Raw genomic sequence first — 16,847 nt, forward strand, 5'->3', positions numbered from 1 at the left:
TTGCAGGGGATAGGGGTGAAAAAAAAAAAGACTTCTCAAAGTTTTTACAGTGATTCATTGACTTTAGGTTTTTCAAGAGTTTTTCCCCCTTGCTTTGACTTTGGAGCAAAAATTGAAGATACCCAGTAGCCAATCAGTCTGAACATTCATTTGTACAAAGTAGAATCATACATACTATATAGCACAGGTGTCAAATTCAGGGCCCGGGGGCCAGATCTGGCCCGCCACATCATTTTATATGGCCCGGCAAAGCAAATGAAACATCAAACACTTCCATGATGCTTAATACAATCTCTACCAAAATGTTAAATTATCATATTTAATTGATAAATTCGAGACATTCGTGTTTTTGGAATGTGGGAGGAAAGCGGAGTACCCGGAGAAAGCCCACGCAGGCACGGGGAGAACTTGCAAACTCCACACAGGGAGGCCAGAGCCAGGATCGAACCCACGACCTCTGCACTGTGAGGTCGGCGCGCAAACCACTGGAAATGAAATAAAAGCAACCTGGAATTTTGAACTTTTGTCTCAAACCTTTTGACCTGAAACCCAAAATATCTTCACTCTCCAACACAAAACACAAATTGCTGTGCGAATACTTCTGGAGGAGACTGTATATTTGCTCTACAATCGTCTACAGAGAGATTCCATCTCATAGATGACCCTAATGAGGACAAATGCTTTAGAAAATGGATGGATGAATGGATCTTTTTCAACTATTTTTCTTCCTATGGGGTGTTCCACTGCATGTTTATTTTTAATTTTAAAAAAAAGAGATCCAAAAACCTTCCCATGAGCATTGTGCATATCAGCAGTCTGGCTTTATTCCGGCGCCATTGGCATTCACTTGCACAGAACTGTGTGTGCTTGTGTGTCCAGAACATGTCTATCAGTTCTCTTTGGATCAGGTGTGTCGGAGGAAGTGTCTGTCGAGAGTGGACCAGTCTAATGTACGATAAATCCATGGTAAAAGTAAAGTAAAATGGAATGTGTGTGTCTGTTTAGAGCGTCGTCACTCGTCCCCCATGGACAGAGAAAACCTTCTTCCGGTGCTCTTATTAGTTTAATTGCCGCTCAGCTCGTCGGGGACGTCCTCTCTGGTGGCAAGCCTGTGCCAACTTTGTAATGTCCCTCCATCTGTCCGCTCTCGGCGCTATAAAGAAACGTGACGCACGCACAGTCGCGCACACACACACACACACACACACACACACACACACACACACACACACACACACACACACACACACACACACACACACACACACACTGACGGTGCACTCGTCAATATTGTTTCCATTTGTATCATCACCAAAATTAGAAGTCCGACATCACCACTTACGCAAATTGTTGCACTTGTTTCTGCAATGCAGTGGACATTCACGGTTTTCGTTTGCATAGGGTTGCTGGTTCAAGTCCATCGTCAAAGGTGGATAAACTTTTGTGTTCAACGGCCACGTGTCAGTTTTGAAAACACACTGATGGGTCGGATCAATTTGCAGATGAGGTTTAAAAAAAGTGATTGTGTATTTGAAATCCGTAAAATTGCATTATTTTGATCATTCAAATTAAATGTGTTGCACATTTTTTGTGTAATGCATGTTCATTTTACTGATATTTTTATTTCAGTAAAAGAGAAGTTACTGCCAAAAATTTCTTGACAGGAATACGTTCTGTACGGCTCAACTGTTTCCTGAAGCTGAGCCATGATTGAGCCATGTGCAATGTGACATGTGTGACTTTGCCCACCTCTGGCCAAAGTAATAGAGAACGAACAATTGACTTCCTCGGACCACGATACATGTGTGTTTTTTTACCTATTTTGACCAGACACAATTTGAGGAAATATGGTTTATCTTTCTTCACACCCTTGCTCTTCACATTTGTCACATTTGTGACATCCACAAACAAGTTGTCTTCTTTATTTACATCACATGTTCAGAACCTCTGGAAATTATCATAGGATCATTTGCAACACATGCCATTCTCTATTTACATGCCGTTTACCCCAATGTAGAGCAAACACACTAATCATCTGAGGGATAGTGGAGTGAAACATTCCGTCGTCCGTTGTGTGGGGAGAACCCAATATGGTAGCCGCGGGACCCGAGACCTCCTCACAGGTCTTCCGACTCGGGGACCAGGACGGACTCTAGGGTGATTGTGGGCAGGATGAGGTGGGTGCCCTCTGATATCCATCCTTGGGCGCTTCTGTTGAAAGTGGGTCTCTTCATTCCCGGATCCTGGAGCTCCGGGTACTTGAGAGAGTTCAGGTCCAGTTCTGGAAGCTTGAATTTGATTCCTCGCGGCACATTCTCAAAGCCGCCATAAGGGGTCGCTACCCTGTAACGTAAACCACATTGGGAAATCCAGTTCTTGAAATGTTCATTATTTCAAATGGACACTTTTCTCACCGGTTGAAGCTTTTGTACTCGGGAAGTTCTGGTCGAGGGTCCATTGCGGGCATGCTCAATTTGAAAGTTTCGACGAGGCCCGGATCGTTGCTGATGGCCTCCTCCCAGGGTGAGTGGTAGGATTTGGCCATAGAGATGGCATTCAACTTCTCTGTGTTTGTATCTATCAAAGAAACACACACATTTTGCTCGAAACTGTGTGGAGGTTCTGCTTGAGGGGCAGGTGTGGCAGTACCCCACCTAATAATCGACCAGAGGTGAGAAAATGGTGGCCCGAAGACCTCATATGACCCATCTGGTGTTTAATCCATTTAGAGTCCCGCAATATTGGTTGCATTGATTTCGCCCTTCTTCCCCTTGAAATGATTGACTTCAAAATTAGTCAAAAGAAAAGCTTAATTGTCATTTATAGTTTATTACTATATCTCAAGTAATGATTATTTCATTTATTTATTGTAAAGAGTGAAAAATATTAGGAGTGTACCCAATTATCCTTATGCATTTAAATATTGATTTGTTTTTATAGTTACAAGTTTAATTTGTTCAGTTGCTATGTTCATAAATGAAATCACTTTCCTCAAATCATCTTTCCCCATTGAAATCCGTTCCACCCTTTACCAAAATAAAAAATCAACAATTTTGTCCTTTGTAAGATTTTTTTTAAATGAGAAAATTAGGATGGATGGACTATCTTAGTAGGTTTCAAAATATATACAGTATATATATCTTTTTTTTATCAAGCTTCCGTGCTTCCCTTCGCAGTTTGATAGATGCAAGTGAAGGATAAAATGGAATTTAAAAAGCCCCAAATCATAGGAGAATGTCCTTATATAAAAACTCCACAGATCGGGGACGACGACGACGGGGTTTTGGGGATCCTAATCATTTTTAACAGTTCAGTTTATGGTGACACAGCAAAGATTTACGTTTTGTGAACGGAATTACGAGCAGAGAGCCTGCTTCAGAGAACCCTCAGCCTTGGCAGCCTGACTTGTCCATCATTATGATCTTAGGTCTTAAAATAGCGCATACTCCAAGTGTACACTTGTCATGTAACATGTCCGAATGGGATGGCACCCTTTCAGGACTAAGCTTGGTGGCTTTTGATGGATCACATGAGATGAACGCATGCAATTAATCATTCTTCGGAAAAACTAAAACAGCCACTGTAGAATGTATTTCTCTAATAGCTTCGAGCCAAGCCCTTGCACTTATGACTCTTCAGTGTGCTGTCGCTTTTTTGGTGGTGGTTGTTTTGTTTTGTTTTGTTTTTTCATGACAACATTACATAATCACAAGCTCATGCTTGACTGTTTGGTAGTCAGTCTTATTTTTAGCGCCGGGTGGAAGCGGTGACAGTAGGGGGAAATATGGATGACAAAATCACTAGACAAATAAAGTGACAGAATGAATATCCCCCGAATGAATGATGGGGGAGCACATTTTAATCCTTACTAATGCTGTAAATCACATTTCTCCACGCTGGGCTCACATTTCAAAAGTCTTGGCTGGTTGAAAAGGATCGAGATATTTTGAGAGGGCGGTAGGACTAAAATGTTGGATGTTCGAAACCGAGTTGCCGGATTGGTTTGGACACGCTTTGAAAAATTACTTGTGTGTAATCCAACAAAAAATAAGGTTAAACTGCTCAAGTTTATTCTTTCAGTTCTCTCGAAATGGGTTGAAAGGACTCTACAGTTGATGACGCTCATCTAATATGTCCCGATATCGTTACCTGGAACAACCTCATCTGGATTTGGGGTGTCTTCATTGGTTGGCGCATCCACTTTAATTTCAATCATGTGTGCACGCTGGGCCAGAATATCATTCTGCAAAACACAGTATAGGATTATGAGCTAAAGTCTACAGCCTTGACTCCTATGCACGCACACACACACACACACGCACAAAGATAAACATTGAAGTAGCTTGTCAGTTAAGTGTCTGAGGAGCATTTGGCAGAAGACTCCCTTTTTTTTAATCTTTTTTTTTTGTCAGACAACTACACAACGTGACAAATGGCTGCGTTTGTTGCGGCAGTGACAAACTTACGTTCAGTTGCGCATTGGCCTCATTTTGTATGCTTTCAAACGTGTACTTCTCCGAGCGTCTCTGGCGCATCTTGAAGAGTCGGGAGCCTCTGTTGGACAGCAACGACAGCTCCTCCAGCATGATGTCTTTGGGGGTGCTGTGTTTCTTTCCCAGATCCATCACGTCACCTGGGATCACAAGGAAAAATGCAGAAGGAACATGTGGCACACATGCAGTTACATGTGACCACACTCATAACTCAAAATACTTTTATTCTCTTAAATAATCTTTCCCCGCTTAAAATGAAGAGAAGCCAACAATTCTCACTTCAACTTTTCATGTTTAATGAAAGAATGATATGTAAAGATGTGGGCTGCACATCGAAAGCGCTGATCTAATCTAGACCAAAAAAAAAGGTAACCCTACCCACTGACCGGAATGAGCAGATGTTTTGGTGCTTGTTTTGTGTGTGTGTGTGGGGGGGGGGGGGGGGGGGTTAAATCACGATTGCACTTTTCAACATTTGAAAATTACATTCTACTACAATGAAGTGTCGATTTGAATTAGATTAATTGTGCAGCCCGAGTTTGTGCATCATGATTTTGATTAATTGTGCGACTCCTTGTGGTATTATGCATCTTTGGCCACCGGGGGGCAGTATAATACATACAGACTTTGTACACAGAATCGATGATGAAACTCTCACCTCAACTGTATCGAGCACTTTAAAACAAGCATTGAAGGAGTAAGTCTGCCGCAAATAAACTACAATAATATAAATCGTATTTGCCCGTGTGTGTTGTTGCATGCTCTGCGTGTCTTGCTCTCATTTGTGTTCGAATATAATTTGGTTAAACGACGGCAAAATCATTTCTAGTTTTGTTTGCCCACCTCTGTTGTCGTTTGCTATTAAGTGTTAGCATGAGCCGACTTAAAGGCAAAGTTGTGTGGGTAAACAAACAACTGCACCCATTAGTGGTACAGATGGGGTGAGTATTTGTAACTAAGAAACTCACAATTGTACTGGATAGCCACTGATTTGACCAAAGTTTCTAGAGTTTCTTTTGAGGCTGATTCTGGACGAGAGGCGGGTTGCAACCTGGACTGTTCGCCAGTTGCAGGACACTAATAAAAAATCATTCACACTCATATTCACACCTATGGACAAGAGAGAGTCTTCAATGAAAACATAAACAGTACACATGTAATATATATGAAAGGAAGCCAAAGTACCAGGGGGAAAAACAAACAACCAGATACGGAGAGATCATGTACACTCCACACAGGAGGGCCTGAGCCAAGATTCAAATGGCAGACATGCTAAGCATTTGATTACTGTAATTCACATGTTTCCTGAATAAGCAATGTCACTCAAGGATATTAAGTCAACATCAGAATAATTCATTTTTTGTGACTAGAACTATTCAAATGTACCGGTAATGCGTGACAGCCACAGTAAATAACAATGAGCCAGTAAAACAATAAGCAACCTGTAAAATGGCGACAACAAACAATTTTGGTTGATTACCTCTCCGATTATTTCCTTGCTCGCCAAAAGGGAGAATTATCACTAATCACCTCAACAAGTTACAGTTAAGATGTACGGTATTTAAGTGTCTCGGATATGTCTTTACTGTATCCTATTGCATTTTCATCCTATTCCATTCACTAAAAGTTGCATGTCATAGAAGCCCTGTCATGGAAAATGAGCCGCGGACATGGCGCAGAGTTAATTTCAATGTGTCAGAATGGCAGCCAGCTGTCACAGAGCTTCAGGGTATCCTAAATGCAAGACACAGTTGGCCCGCACAAGTTCTCTCCCTCCAGCATTTGCCCTGCCCTGCCCCACCCACAACCCACCCCGAAATAGAGCTTTGAAAAGGGCAAAGACAAAGCACTGACTTCTATGGGAGGTAAATCATCCGACTCGCTTATTTATGGTGAGATGGAGCCCTGGCATTTTGCACTCGTATCCCTCAGAGGGATATTGTATTCTTGCAACAGTGTCATGTTCGCCTCGGCCATGCGCCATACCGTTGGTACTGTGGACCTCTCGACAAATAGCTGCCGCATGCTTCTTCTTCTCTCCAGCTGGCATTGTACAGAACTGTGACATTGTGGGCCCTGGCGAGGTTGTTGTTGAGGACAGTGAAGGAGTGCTGGAAACACATACACGACACTCCGTAAGGTTGTTTGGACTTTTGATACATGACAGTGTTGACCGGGTGCCATTTTAATGACGAGCGACCATCGTTATTATTGATTATGGATCGTATTGATGACACTGAAAAGGTTACAATTAGGGTTGTAATGATGGATATAATTTTATATATATCTTTCTGAAAACTGTGAAATACATACAATTGTATAATCTATAATATAGTTTTATTTATTTTGCATCAGGCCAATGTTATGATCGTCGACCATAATGTCAAACTTTCAACTTTCAAAGCAATTCTACTCATCAAAATGTGCAGTATGTTTTCATTATGTTTTGACTCAAGTTCCTCATTGTGACTCACGTTGGTCGATGTGTCCTTTTAAGCTTTTATTCTGTTTGGTTGAGATATCAAAAGTGTTAACCGTGTAGAAATTCCTAAATGTATGTGTATTTATTTCACTAGATATTAACACCTGTTTTACTGTATTACAATATATATATTATGTAAAAAAAAGACTATTTTTTATTATATTATATGTTAGGACTCTAGGCTTGTAGAAAATATTGGCTCCTTGCTGCATCAATCTACTATATTTTGTCTTGTTATATTTGCCTCATTAAAATGATGCCATGCATTTACAGTAGTGTTTTATTACTTAAGAAAACGTATTACATAATCCAAAGGCGCTGTTATATTAGGGCACACCTACCGCTGTCCGACATGTTCAATTTTATGCTCGAGTTGCATGTTAGTGGAAATTGTAAGGAAAAATACAGCAAAACAATTTTTTTTGTGCTGTATTGGGTCCAAAAAAAAGTTTTTGGGGTTGTACTTTATAAGCAGACTACAGCGTTCTAACACAGGTATTTACACACTTCTGGACATTTGTTGTACTTGCTGCAATGAAGCATAATAAAGAAATAAATGATTGAATTATGACACAGTCAAAAAGAAATTATGATATTGAAGGAAATGAAGAATATACGTTTGGAACTTTAAACAAGAGAGACGTGCAATATGGGAAATTCAATAATTAGAGAACAATGGCATATTTACTATAAATGAATTTTTTAAAAAATCTGTCTGCTGTTTTGCGTACCTGTGATGGCGTCCCAGAAGTGCGAGCAGTATCCTTGAAGGGAAAAAAGTGAGCGAGGCTCAGAGGTCAACCTGCACTCGCCGGTTTGATCTTCGCTGATCTTCACACCCGCCAACACTAAAGCCACACTGCCAGTGTGTCTCGGTGTCTGTTGTGTATGGAATGCGGGCTTGCATCAATAGGCTAAATATAACCTGACAAACACTCCAAAGCACTCTCAAACACCATCGGGCAACGGTACAGGATGGAACGAGACAAGTTGTCCGATGAGAACTTCCTCCTTCCTCCAGAGATAAAACTGTCTTCTTGTGTCGGAATGTTTCGCAGCCGACATGTCTCACAGGGTTAAAACTTCCAGGGTAACATGTCTTCAAGCTATGCAAGTTATTCTTGGTATGCAGAGAACCGTGGCCCTCCCTGAGATGATCACCGTATGGTTGTCAAAGTGTGTCACGACCTTTATTGAGCCAAGGCGCCCGCCAAATTTGTAAACTAAATTGTTCGCACATCTGAATGACAGCGTAAACCGTCTGAATTCTGAGCAGACAAAGGGAGTCCTCCCTCAAATATTTCACTTTTCCACCTAAGTGAAAAGTGAGGCAACCTTACTTATCTTGTAAATAGTGACCCTGCGAAATTCAATCTTTTGTGAAATTTCAGTCCGAGAATAAGTTGCCACCAAAAAAAAAAAAAAAAGTATCTTTAGATGTGAGCGCGTATGAGATGCTTTTCCAAATCTTCTCAAGTCTTCTGATGTAGCGCAGGTTGCTTTTAGACGCCACTGTCACTATACGCATTGACACCGGTTTATAAACATGAAGTGGTTGCCGTTTTTATTTTCTTCTTTTTACACTTCCATGACTGTATTTAAAAAGAAATGAAATAACGCAATTCTCCTCAATATTATGCCTCCGTGTTCCGTTGCAATTAATTACTTAATTGCATTTGTGAATGGTGAGGTTTTTACCTCTCCAATGCATTCCTCGATGTTAATAGAGAGTAAAAGAAGCCTGCCGCCACCACACAAAATAAACAAAGAAATAAATAATACTGAAGGTACATAATTTGTGCAAACGAAGGTGCTAAAAAAATGTTTTAATTTTCAAACAAAGTCATCCTCCAAATCAGTGACACAAGATGGGTGATTATGCATGCAACACACACACGCACACACACACACGCTTCCTAAAATCAACTTTAACAGCTGAACATGTCAATTTGCTTTTTCATGTTAGAAAAAAAATGCTCTTTGGAACTGACAGTCAGACACACTGGTGAAAGAATATCTGTTTTTGAACACTCATTCATGTGGAATGGAGTTAAATTGTGCAAAACCCAATAATAAAGTATCATTTATCACAATAATGTTTAGTGGTATGTGTCACAAACAGCACAGAAAGTGGGAAATCATCGAAAGTCATAAGCATCGAAAACAGAGTACGCATACAATTTTTTTTCAGTGTCAGGGGCAGTTGACACGGCATCTCATTGAGGGGGTGGCCATAAGAGCGCACGTGCAGGCAAATTGTGCTTTGCTTGCTTAAATCTGTAACCGAGAAGTCATTGTTTAACATATCTTCCACAGTCAGAGTTTCAAGAAATTGTGCTACTGAGAGGCCACATCATACCACGCACTACCGAAGCAGATGTATGACAAATAATGCTATTTTAAATAAAGACAAAATATGTGCATACACACAAAATATTTGTTTTTCATATATTTCATTTTGATAAAACATTCCCTCAAACTCAAAAACAAATGTTTTGAAGAAAACAACAAAATAACCCCATACTCATTCATTCATTCATCTTCCGAGCCGCTTGATCCTCACTAGGGTCGCGGGGGTGCTGGAGCCTATCCCAGCTGTCTTCGGGCAGTAGGCGGGGGACACCCATACTGTCGGGGTTTTTTTCCCAATGCAAAGGGTTCTCATGCATAAAAACTACCATTCAAGGATCACAAAACTGCTAAACAAGAAACCAACATTGAGTGCAAAAACTTATTATGACTACTCATGTTATAGTACAGGGCAGTATAGGACCCAGTGTATGCGCAACTAAAACATTTGTCATTTAGTGGTAATTGGGGATTTTATAACTTAAAACTATAGTGTACAGTCGGATATTCACACTTCGGCACCAAAGGATTCACATGGTAGATTTTTTTTCCTTTTTTTTTCTGAGTGATCACTTGCCACGACGCCATATTGCATACTACATTTGACGACTAATTCATTCAATTCATATCTAAAAAGCAGAAAAAAACATTAAATCTTCACAGTTATAAATATTGCTTTTTCGCTTGGGTTTGTTCCTGCTTGTATGATAAATGCGTTGGGCAAGACTGTTATGTGTGTGCTTTTTATTTCATGATGACTGTGGATGATACGATTAACAATGTCTTCTCAGCCATGTTGTTTTCTTGCTATGGTGTGAAAATAAGGACTTGGTTTGACACTGGCTGTAAGAATCAAACCTTCTTTTTGGAGCTTCTATTCAAAAATATTCAGTATTTGTTCTTTAAATATGTAGCTGAAGTAAATTAATTATGGCAGATTATCAATGGATTGAAGAATGCTCCATCCATGTGAAAGTGGCAGGAAAGTCACAGATATCAAATTCTTCCCCTAAATATGGGGGTGCCCTGGGAGTGACCAAAGGTGGCTTTGGCCACCCCTTGCCCCCATATCGCCCCGCCTCTGACTGTCAGGCAGATATGTATTCTTCAATGTACAGTGTGACCCCTCTTATATAATTCTGAGCTTACCAGCAGATTTAAATGGCTGCGCTGGTCTAAAAGGAGGCCCATAGATTGCTGCTGGTTTGTCACATTTCATCCTCGTGGGTGCTGAGGTCATGTAAACCGGGCTCATCCAATGGTGACCCTGACTCGCGAGTGGTGGCTCAAGTGACACTCTGCGCTTCCATTCCTCTGGAGGCTCAGGCAGGGACCCGCGGGATCTTGTGTCCTGGACACGTGAGGTGAACGGCAACGAGGCGCTCTGGATCGAGAAGGCGTCGTCCACTGAACCGAAAGGGCTTCTGGATGCAGCCTCCCAGGGTGTGGGTGGCTTGTAGGATGCTTGCGGAAGAGATGCTCGATGATGCTGTTTTGGGGGAAAATATGAGCGAGGACCCCGTGTGCCTGCAGGTGACATAGACCCTGAAGAAAAGGACGGCCTAGGCAGGCTAAGGGAGCGGCTTCTACCTGGTCCCTGAAAGAAAATACGCTCAGTCAAAATTATCACTTACGATGCAATAAAATCTGTCAATGATAATGACAAATAGTGGAAGACGGAAAAATTAAATGCTCTTCTGATAGATGTTAGAATGTAGCATTTATTGTACATCGACCTGTTGCCATTCATGAATACGTCCTGTGACTATATTAGTTTTGTGTTCAACTCCACATGCCCGGAATTCGCTCTAAGTCAGTTTATGAATACTGAGAAGAGAACATTATTATTTCATTATACTAAATCCTTTCTACTGACATATTGTTTGGTGATGTGCGTGCCCAATAAAGGTCGAGGAGGACTGTGGTCGTACTGCACTGATTAATTTGAGAGCATTTTTTTGACTTTGCTGCCATCATCTGGTCACATAATTTATTTTTTTAATTTACGTTTTGTTTTAAAATAAATTATTTTAATTAAAAATACGAGGTCATTTATACATTGGTGTATTTCTATTGTGTGGATTATTGTTAATATGTTTTAGTCAAATTTAGTTAAATACCAATGTAAAACAGTTTTACATTGCTACTGAACCATGAGTGTGTCTATAGTTTGTACAACAAAGTAGGACAGGTTATCAGGGTTCTAATCAACACGATCGTACGATAGTGTTACATTAATTAATGATTATACTGCCTGATACTTTGCAGGCGTGCAAAATCAACGTAACATGAGCATAACATTTGGCAGTCCCAGATGCTAGCCAACATTCGTGACGTCATCTTCACAAGGTATACGAGCCACAAATGTATGGAGGTAGCTCGTTAAAAGTTCTTGTAAATCGTAAAATTATAAAACGTAGTACACCCGATTTTACAAGTAGTCTCAGTAGGTGTTGGGTTTCATATTATTTTACAAACACAGTAAATATGAGTAAGCACAACCACAGTAAATATGAGTAAGCGCTAAATGCATATTGTCACGTCTTTTGGACTGTGTTATTCTGGCCTACCACAAATGATTTTTTGAAAGCAGATCACAGGGACAGGAAGACAGAGGGTGGAAAAAGTACAGATACAAGAACAGCAGCTGGACTCAGAGGAAGTGCACAAGAATGAGAAAAGAGAATTTTAATTGTGTTGAAAACAAGATGCGCATGAAACAGTTCCATTTCAGAAAGACAGACACAAGGAAATAAGGCAATATATATATTTTTTGTCACTAAATGTAAATCTGCGCATGTCTACAACATGGCTAAAATATATTGAACTTCTTTGGCCTAAAATAGGATACAGAATGTCTGATGACTTCACGGAATGAAATTGAAGGAATTTAAAAGGATATCTAAAAAGTGCATGCAGGTTCCTCCAAAACATGCCTTCTGATTAAACATATTCTATCAACACCGACTGTAAGGATGTGTTACCGTGTATTAAAGGCTTCACGATTCATGAAAATATACTCTACATTGTCACGGTTTATCATCGTTTAGTTAAGATTTTATAAATATGCATGTTAAAACAAAACAGCTTCAGATAATTCTTGAAGCATCCTCTACAATTACAGTAAGCCCTTCTTAAGAATCATTCATTATTCTCTTTGACGTCCTGTTTGAACAACTTTCAGGAGGGTGACCTAGCAAAGCTTGAGATTTGTATTCCACAGGAACATGCTCAAGCACATACTTTTAAGAAGCTGTCAAGTGAAGCGTTTTATAGGCTGTTTTTTCCCCTCCAACTACCCTGTTCCATCATCTCAGTGTTGACTGCATAGCCACGGCAAAGCTATTTCTGGAGCTAATTTAGCATCGCAACAGGCCTCCACTGTTTGGTTGTGGCTACCGACTTCTTTGCAGAAAATTTGGGCCGAGGTGCCATTTGACGCGTGACTCGAGCAATGACAGATGCGGGAGGGAAAGAGGAAGCGAAGACGATATCCAGAGACGGCTTCAGGGTAAGCGTGCTTGCAGCTTGAATGCCCGGTGCTTGCTTGGTGCTTGGCTGACAGCCAGTGTGCTTTTCATCCAAATGACCATCAACTGCGAGAAGCTCAGCTGATTTGGTGTTTTGCCCAGCAGAGAAATTTGATGAACTTACCGGTCCGGAGGACTTAGCTGAGGACTTAGCAGAGGCCTCTGACTTGCTTTCAAAATCAGGCTCAGAGATATTAGGAGAACGAGAGTAGACAGACCTTTGTTTGGGTGTCTTGGTTACCTCAAACTTGGATGGAGGAGCGGATTTGGCACTGGGGCTTTTGGCCTCTGGAACTACATCGTTGTGGAACAGTGACAAGTCCAAATGATATGGCTGATGTTTTATGATATCTAAAGTGTTGAGGTGCTTTGAGACCGATGTGGTTGGCGCTGTGGTTTTCGTTGGCGGTGCATTTTTCTCTGCTGGTGGATTACAAAACGGGGAGTGAAGTGGATTGTAAGACAAAGGAGGTGGCGCGCGAACAATTGATGAATATCTCCAGGAGTTGGGTAAAGACATTGTTGGAGAGGGGGATCTTGTCTGGTTTGCTGTCGGACCACAGATAACAAACTTCTCCATTCTGGACTGTCTTTTGGAAAACAACTCGGCGCCTTTTCCCGTCATGGTGCGATGGTCACCGCAGTGATCTAAATCTTGAGCAAAGATTTGACCTTTTGGAGGAGCCGGCAATATTTTTGATGTGAATGATTTCATTGGTTTTGGCGGGCACGAGGCAACAGAACTCGGCGCGCTGTCTTGCTTACTCCTTGCGGTGAACTGTGGGCGAAGTGGGGTGAAAGTAGGACAGTGCGCCTGCATACTCACAGCGGATCTTGGCTGAGGTTTGTTCCAGCTTTTCACGGTTGGCTGAAGACGAGGCTGAGAAGAGGAGCCGACCGACGCCTTGCCAAGGGCAGGTGTTTGAACGGATGCCTGGGCTCGATCGGTTTCGCAACAAATGGCCAGCTTTTGAGATTCAGAGCCGTGTTGATCGAAGTCAAGGTGCTGCCTCTGGGGTTCCGCAAGATATTTGCGTTGTGCAACGGAACTCCTCGATGGAATACAGGGTTCACTAGGGGGACCTTTTAACCAAGGTGGACACTTTGGATTAATGGCAGGCTTTGGTGCAACCGGCGGTGGATTCTTGAGTTTAATTGCTCTGGGTTGCATGAAGTTACAAGCTTCAGCGCCGAGGCTAAAACAATCTTCCTCTGACTCCATACAAGCTTTGTTTTCCCGAGGGCCTGATCCTTGTTTAGTTGTCTGGTGCTGTCTGTTTGAGCTCTTACGCCTTGACTCCGGGAAGCTGCAGGTCTTAATTGCGGGCACAGATATTCGCTCATCTCTGGAGGCTATGATGTCTCCAGTCGGGGACCAAACCTGTCGGCTTGAAACGATAGGAACAGATACCTTGATGGTTGACTCTGTTTTCACAGGAACAGAAGCAGCAGGCCTGCTGCGATGAGCTGGCCCAATTTGAACCCCTGAAAAGGGCTTGGCTGTCCTGTTTGAAACCAAAGATCTTTGCTGGTCCATATGATGAATGTGTCTGTTCATGTAGTTGCCCTGCTCAGAATGATCGTATCTTTTCCTCATGTTGTACATACTGTTTGCGACTGTATATCCCGGTTCTGAGCGTGCTTTTAAACGTAATCCTTTATTATGGAGCTCTTGCTCTGAGTCAACTTCTTCCATTCGTTTACGACGGTGCGCAAACATCAAAACTCCTTTTCCTTTCGTCCCGGGTAACACTTCCATTCTTTGAACATTTCCCCAGTTTACACTTAAATCATGGTGCCGGTGATCTATGGCGTATTCCTCTTCAAACTCGGACTCGCTGGTTGGGACAAAGTCAAATCCGGTCTCTTGGAGTTCATCTGTTTCTTCTTCCAATCGGTCTTCAATGTCGAACTTACTTTCAGCAGTGCCGTAACTTACAAGCGTGTACTTCTTCACCCGTTGCTGGCGTTTTTTGAACAGTAGCGCTCCCTTATTTCGAGGGTTCGGTGCGTCAGTCAGAAGGCGAGCAATTCGCTTACATTTGGACTTGGTCTCCTGAACTCGCTTTTGTGATTGGCTTTCATCTTGACCAAGCCCTAAGGCAAAGACACAGAGAGAGGATGAACATGTCAATGGGAGTGAAGCCACTTTTGTTGTTGTTGTTTTTAATGACTCTTGAATTTCATTTCTTCACCAGTCTGGTTTTCGCAAGATCTCACCTCACATTCACGTTTGAGCTGTCACTCTTACAATTGTTATTTTCATATGAAGCGAGCACACTAAGTGAAAGCCACTGACAGATCGTAACGCTTCCGTCGCAAAAGCGAGCACTCTATTAAAAGCATCGTATTCACTTACAGCTAACTTAGGAAGGTGTGTCGGTCAGGCAACGGAAGGACCAAGGATCGAATGACAGACTGAGCTGACACATGCTGGTGTCCATCAAACTGAGTCCATGCCTTATGATACGGTCCTATTTTGTTCTTGTCCCACTGTGGCGATCAAAGCCATGGGAATTTTCCCTGCAACTCCTCCTCAAATAGGCTCTGCGTTACCATATCAAAATAACCATCACCCCATGAGACCTTATTTACCGTTTTGAAGGCATTCAATGTCAAAAGGATTGAAAACGTTTGAGTCGAAGATCGATGTCAGACTTACGTGTGCACCTTGCCCCGCGGCTGTCCTGTTCTGAGTCAGACTCCGAGTTCCACTTCTCTGCCTGCTCAGCAGCCTCATCTGAGATTCCAAAGGAGACTGCAGCAGGAGGTGTCTCGCTGCTCCCTCCTTCTTCTGAAGATTCAACCCCCCTGCTACGAGTCCCTTGGCCCTGCCTTTTCCTGGCATCAGTGACCAGGGTGGAGGCCGGGGTCATTTCAGGAGCATATCCAAGAGAGGAGGAAGATGAAAGTGAGAGTGGCCTTGGCATCGGTCCACCGTGGGGTTCGTGGCGATCTGATTTGAAGAACAGTGAAGTCGGTGACGTTTTGATGTGCGAGATCATTCTTGGGTCGTTAGGGTTGGAATCTTCCTCCTCACCCCCGCTCAAATCATACGTGGACCGTCGCTCAAGAACCAGATTTGAGTCTCGTGATTCTAAAAATTCTGGGTACTCCGCGTCAGACTTGGCAAAAGAAAAGCCCCGTGTGTCCAAGCTTCTCTCTACATCACTGAACTCAACTTCATCACAGGACTCTGCTGGGGAGTCGGGGATACCACATTCTTGTGAACCATGGGAACCCAGGAAAGGGCCTGAAAGATCCATTTTCTCTGGGTCCTCAGCTTCTGGTTCCATTTCTGATTCACGTACAAAGTCCTGAGCGTCACCAATGATACCTAAGAGAGAAGACAATCAGTGGTTTAACCCTTTCGTGCACCGTCTAATCTGATAACCCGATAAGCTGTCCACTGCAGTAACCTGCTGTCCCTGAAAGGGTTAAATGGAATTTATGCTTTTCATTCCCAGATTTAAGTTATTCCAGCATTAGATTTCTACTTAAGTAATCGCTAAGTCACAGGTCTAGCAGGGTTGTGCAACTTTGCTGACTCTAAATGGAATGGTATGTAATATCATGGGGGGAGACAGCCTTCCCGTCCAACTGCACAAGAAAATCAATTGGATGGATGTTCTCCAAGTTCCCCTGTTTATAAAGGGAGGGTTGCTGTCACCTTAACAAGTGCGGCTGCAGCAACATTTCCATTTATGTCTGACATACTGGAGTACCGTATATGTTTGGTATGATGAAGAAATGGTGCACTCCCATAACTAAAGCCATTTAAAAAAATGTCAGTGGTGTTATAAAATGCCTAATAAAATTAAAAGAAAATAGTATCATATAATATTTACTCTTATACTAGGATGAGGATTTACAAATAATAAAATATTTTTTGCTGAATTAATAAAAAATGTCACCAGAGACATTGGCTTATTGCACAGAAGCTAGTAAAGCAGGGACCATCTGGTCATGAATCATTAGTTTGTTTCCTCGCAA

The 16,847-nt window shown here is 42.0% G+C and overlaps 2 protein-coding genes across 3 annotated transcripts; both read right to left on the bottom strand.

The window, feature by feature from the left end:
* Nucleotides 1-1,836: 1,836 nt before the first annotated feature.
* myoz2b (myozenin 2b) lies at nt 1,837-7,848 on the bottom strand. Of its 2 annotated transcripts, XM_052083462.1 has the most exons (6): nt 7,707-7,848; nt 6,480-6,604; nt 4,467-4,633; nt 4,150-4,243; nt 2,415-2,577; nt 1,837-2,343 (listed from the first exon to the last, which is right to left on the bottom strand). In XM_052083462.1, exons 2-6 carry the CDS (start codon nt 6,559-6,561, stop codon nt 2,118-2,120), a joined length of 732 nt encoding a protein of 243 aa, XP_051939422.1. In that variant the 5' UTR covers nt 6,562-6,604; nt 7,707-7,848; the 3' UTR covers nt 1,837-2,117. The 2 variants fall into 2 exon arrangements, with proteins under 2 accessions (XP_051939422.1, XP_051939423.1); XM_052083463.1 differs by lacking the exon at nt 6,480-6,604 and having other exon boundaries at nt 7,707-7,845.
* Nucleotides 7,849-9,842: 1,994 nt separating this feature from the next.
* Nucleotides 9,843-16,094, bottom strand: synpo2b (synaptopodin 2b). Its single transcript, XM_052083461.1, has 3 exons — nt 15,517-16,094; nt 12,979-14,951; nt 9,843-10,921 (listed from the first exon to the last, which is right to left on the bottom strand). The coding sequence occupies exons 1-3, from the start codon at nt 15,857-15,859 to the stop codon at nt 10,454-10,456; spliced, it is 2,784 nt and encodes a 927-aa protein (XP_051939421.1). The 5' UTR covers nt 15,860-16,094; the 3' UTR covers nt 9,843-10,453.
* Between the last annotated feature and the right edge of the window lie 753 nt (nt 16,095-16,847).

This window comes from Hippocampus zosterae, chromosome 13, assembly GCF_025434085.1.
Source record: "Hippocampus zosterae strain Florida chromosome 13, ASM2543408v3, whole genome shotgun sequence".
Classification (NCBI taxonomy): domain Eukaryota; kingdom Metazoa; phylum Chordata; class Actinopteri; order Syngnathiformes; family Syngnathidae; genus Hippocampus; species Hippocampus zosterae.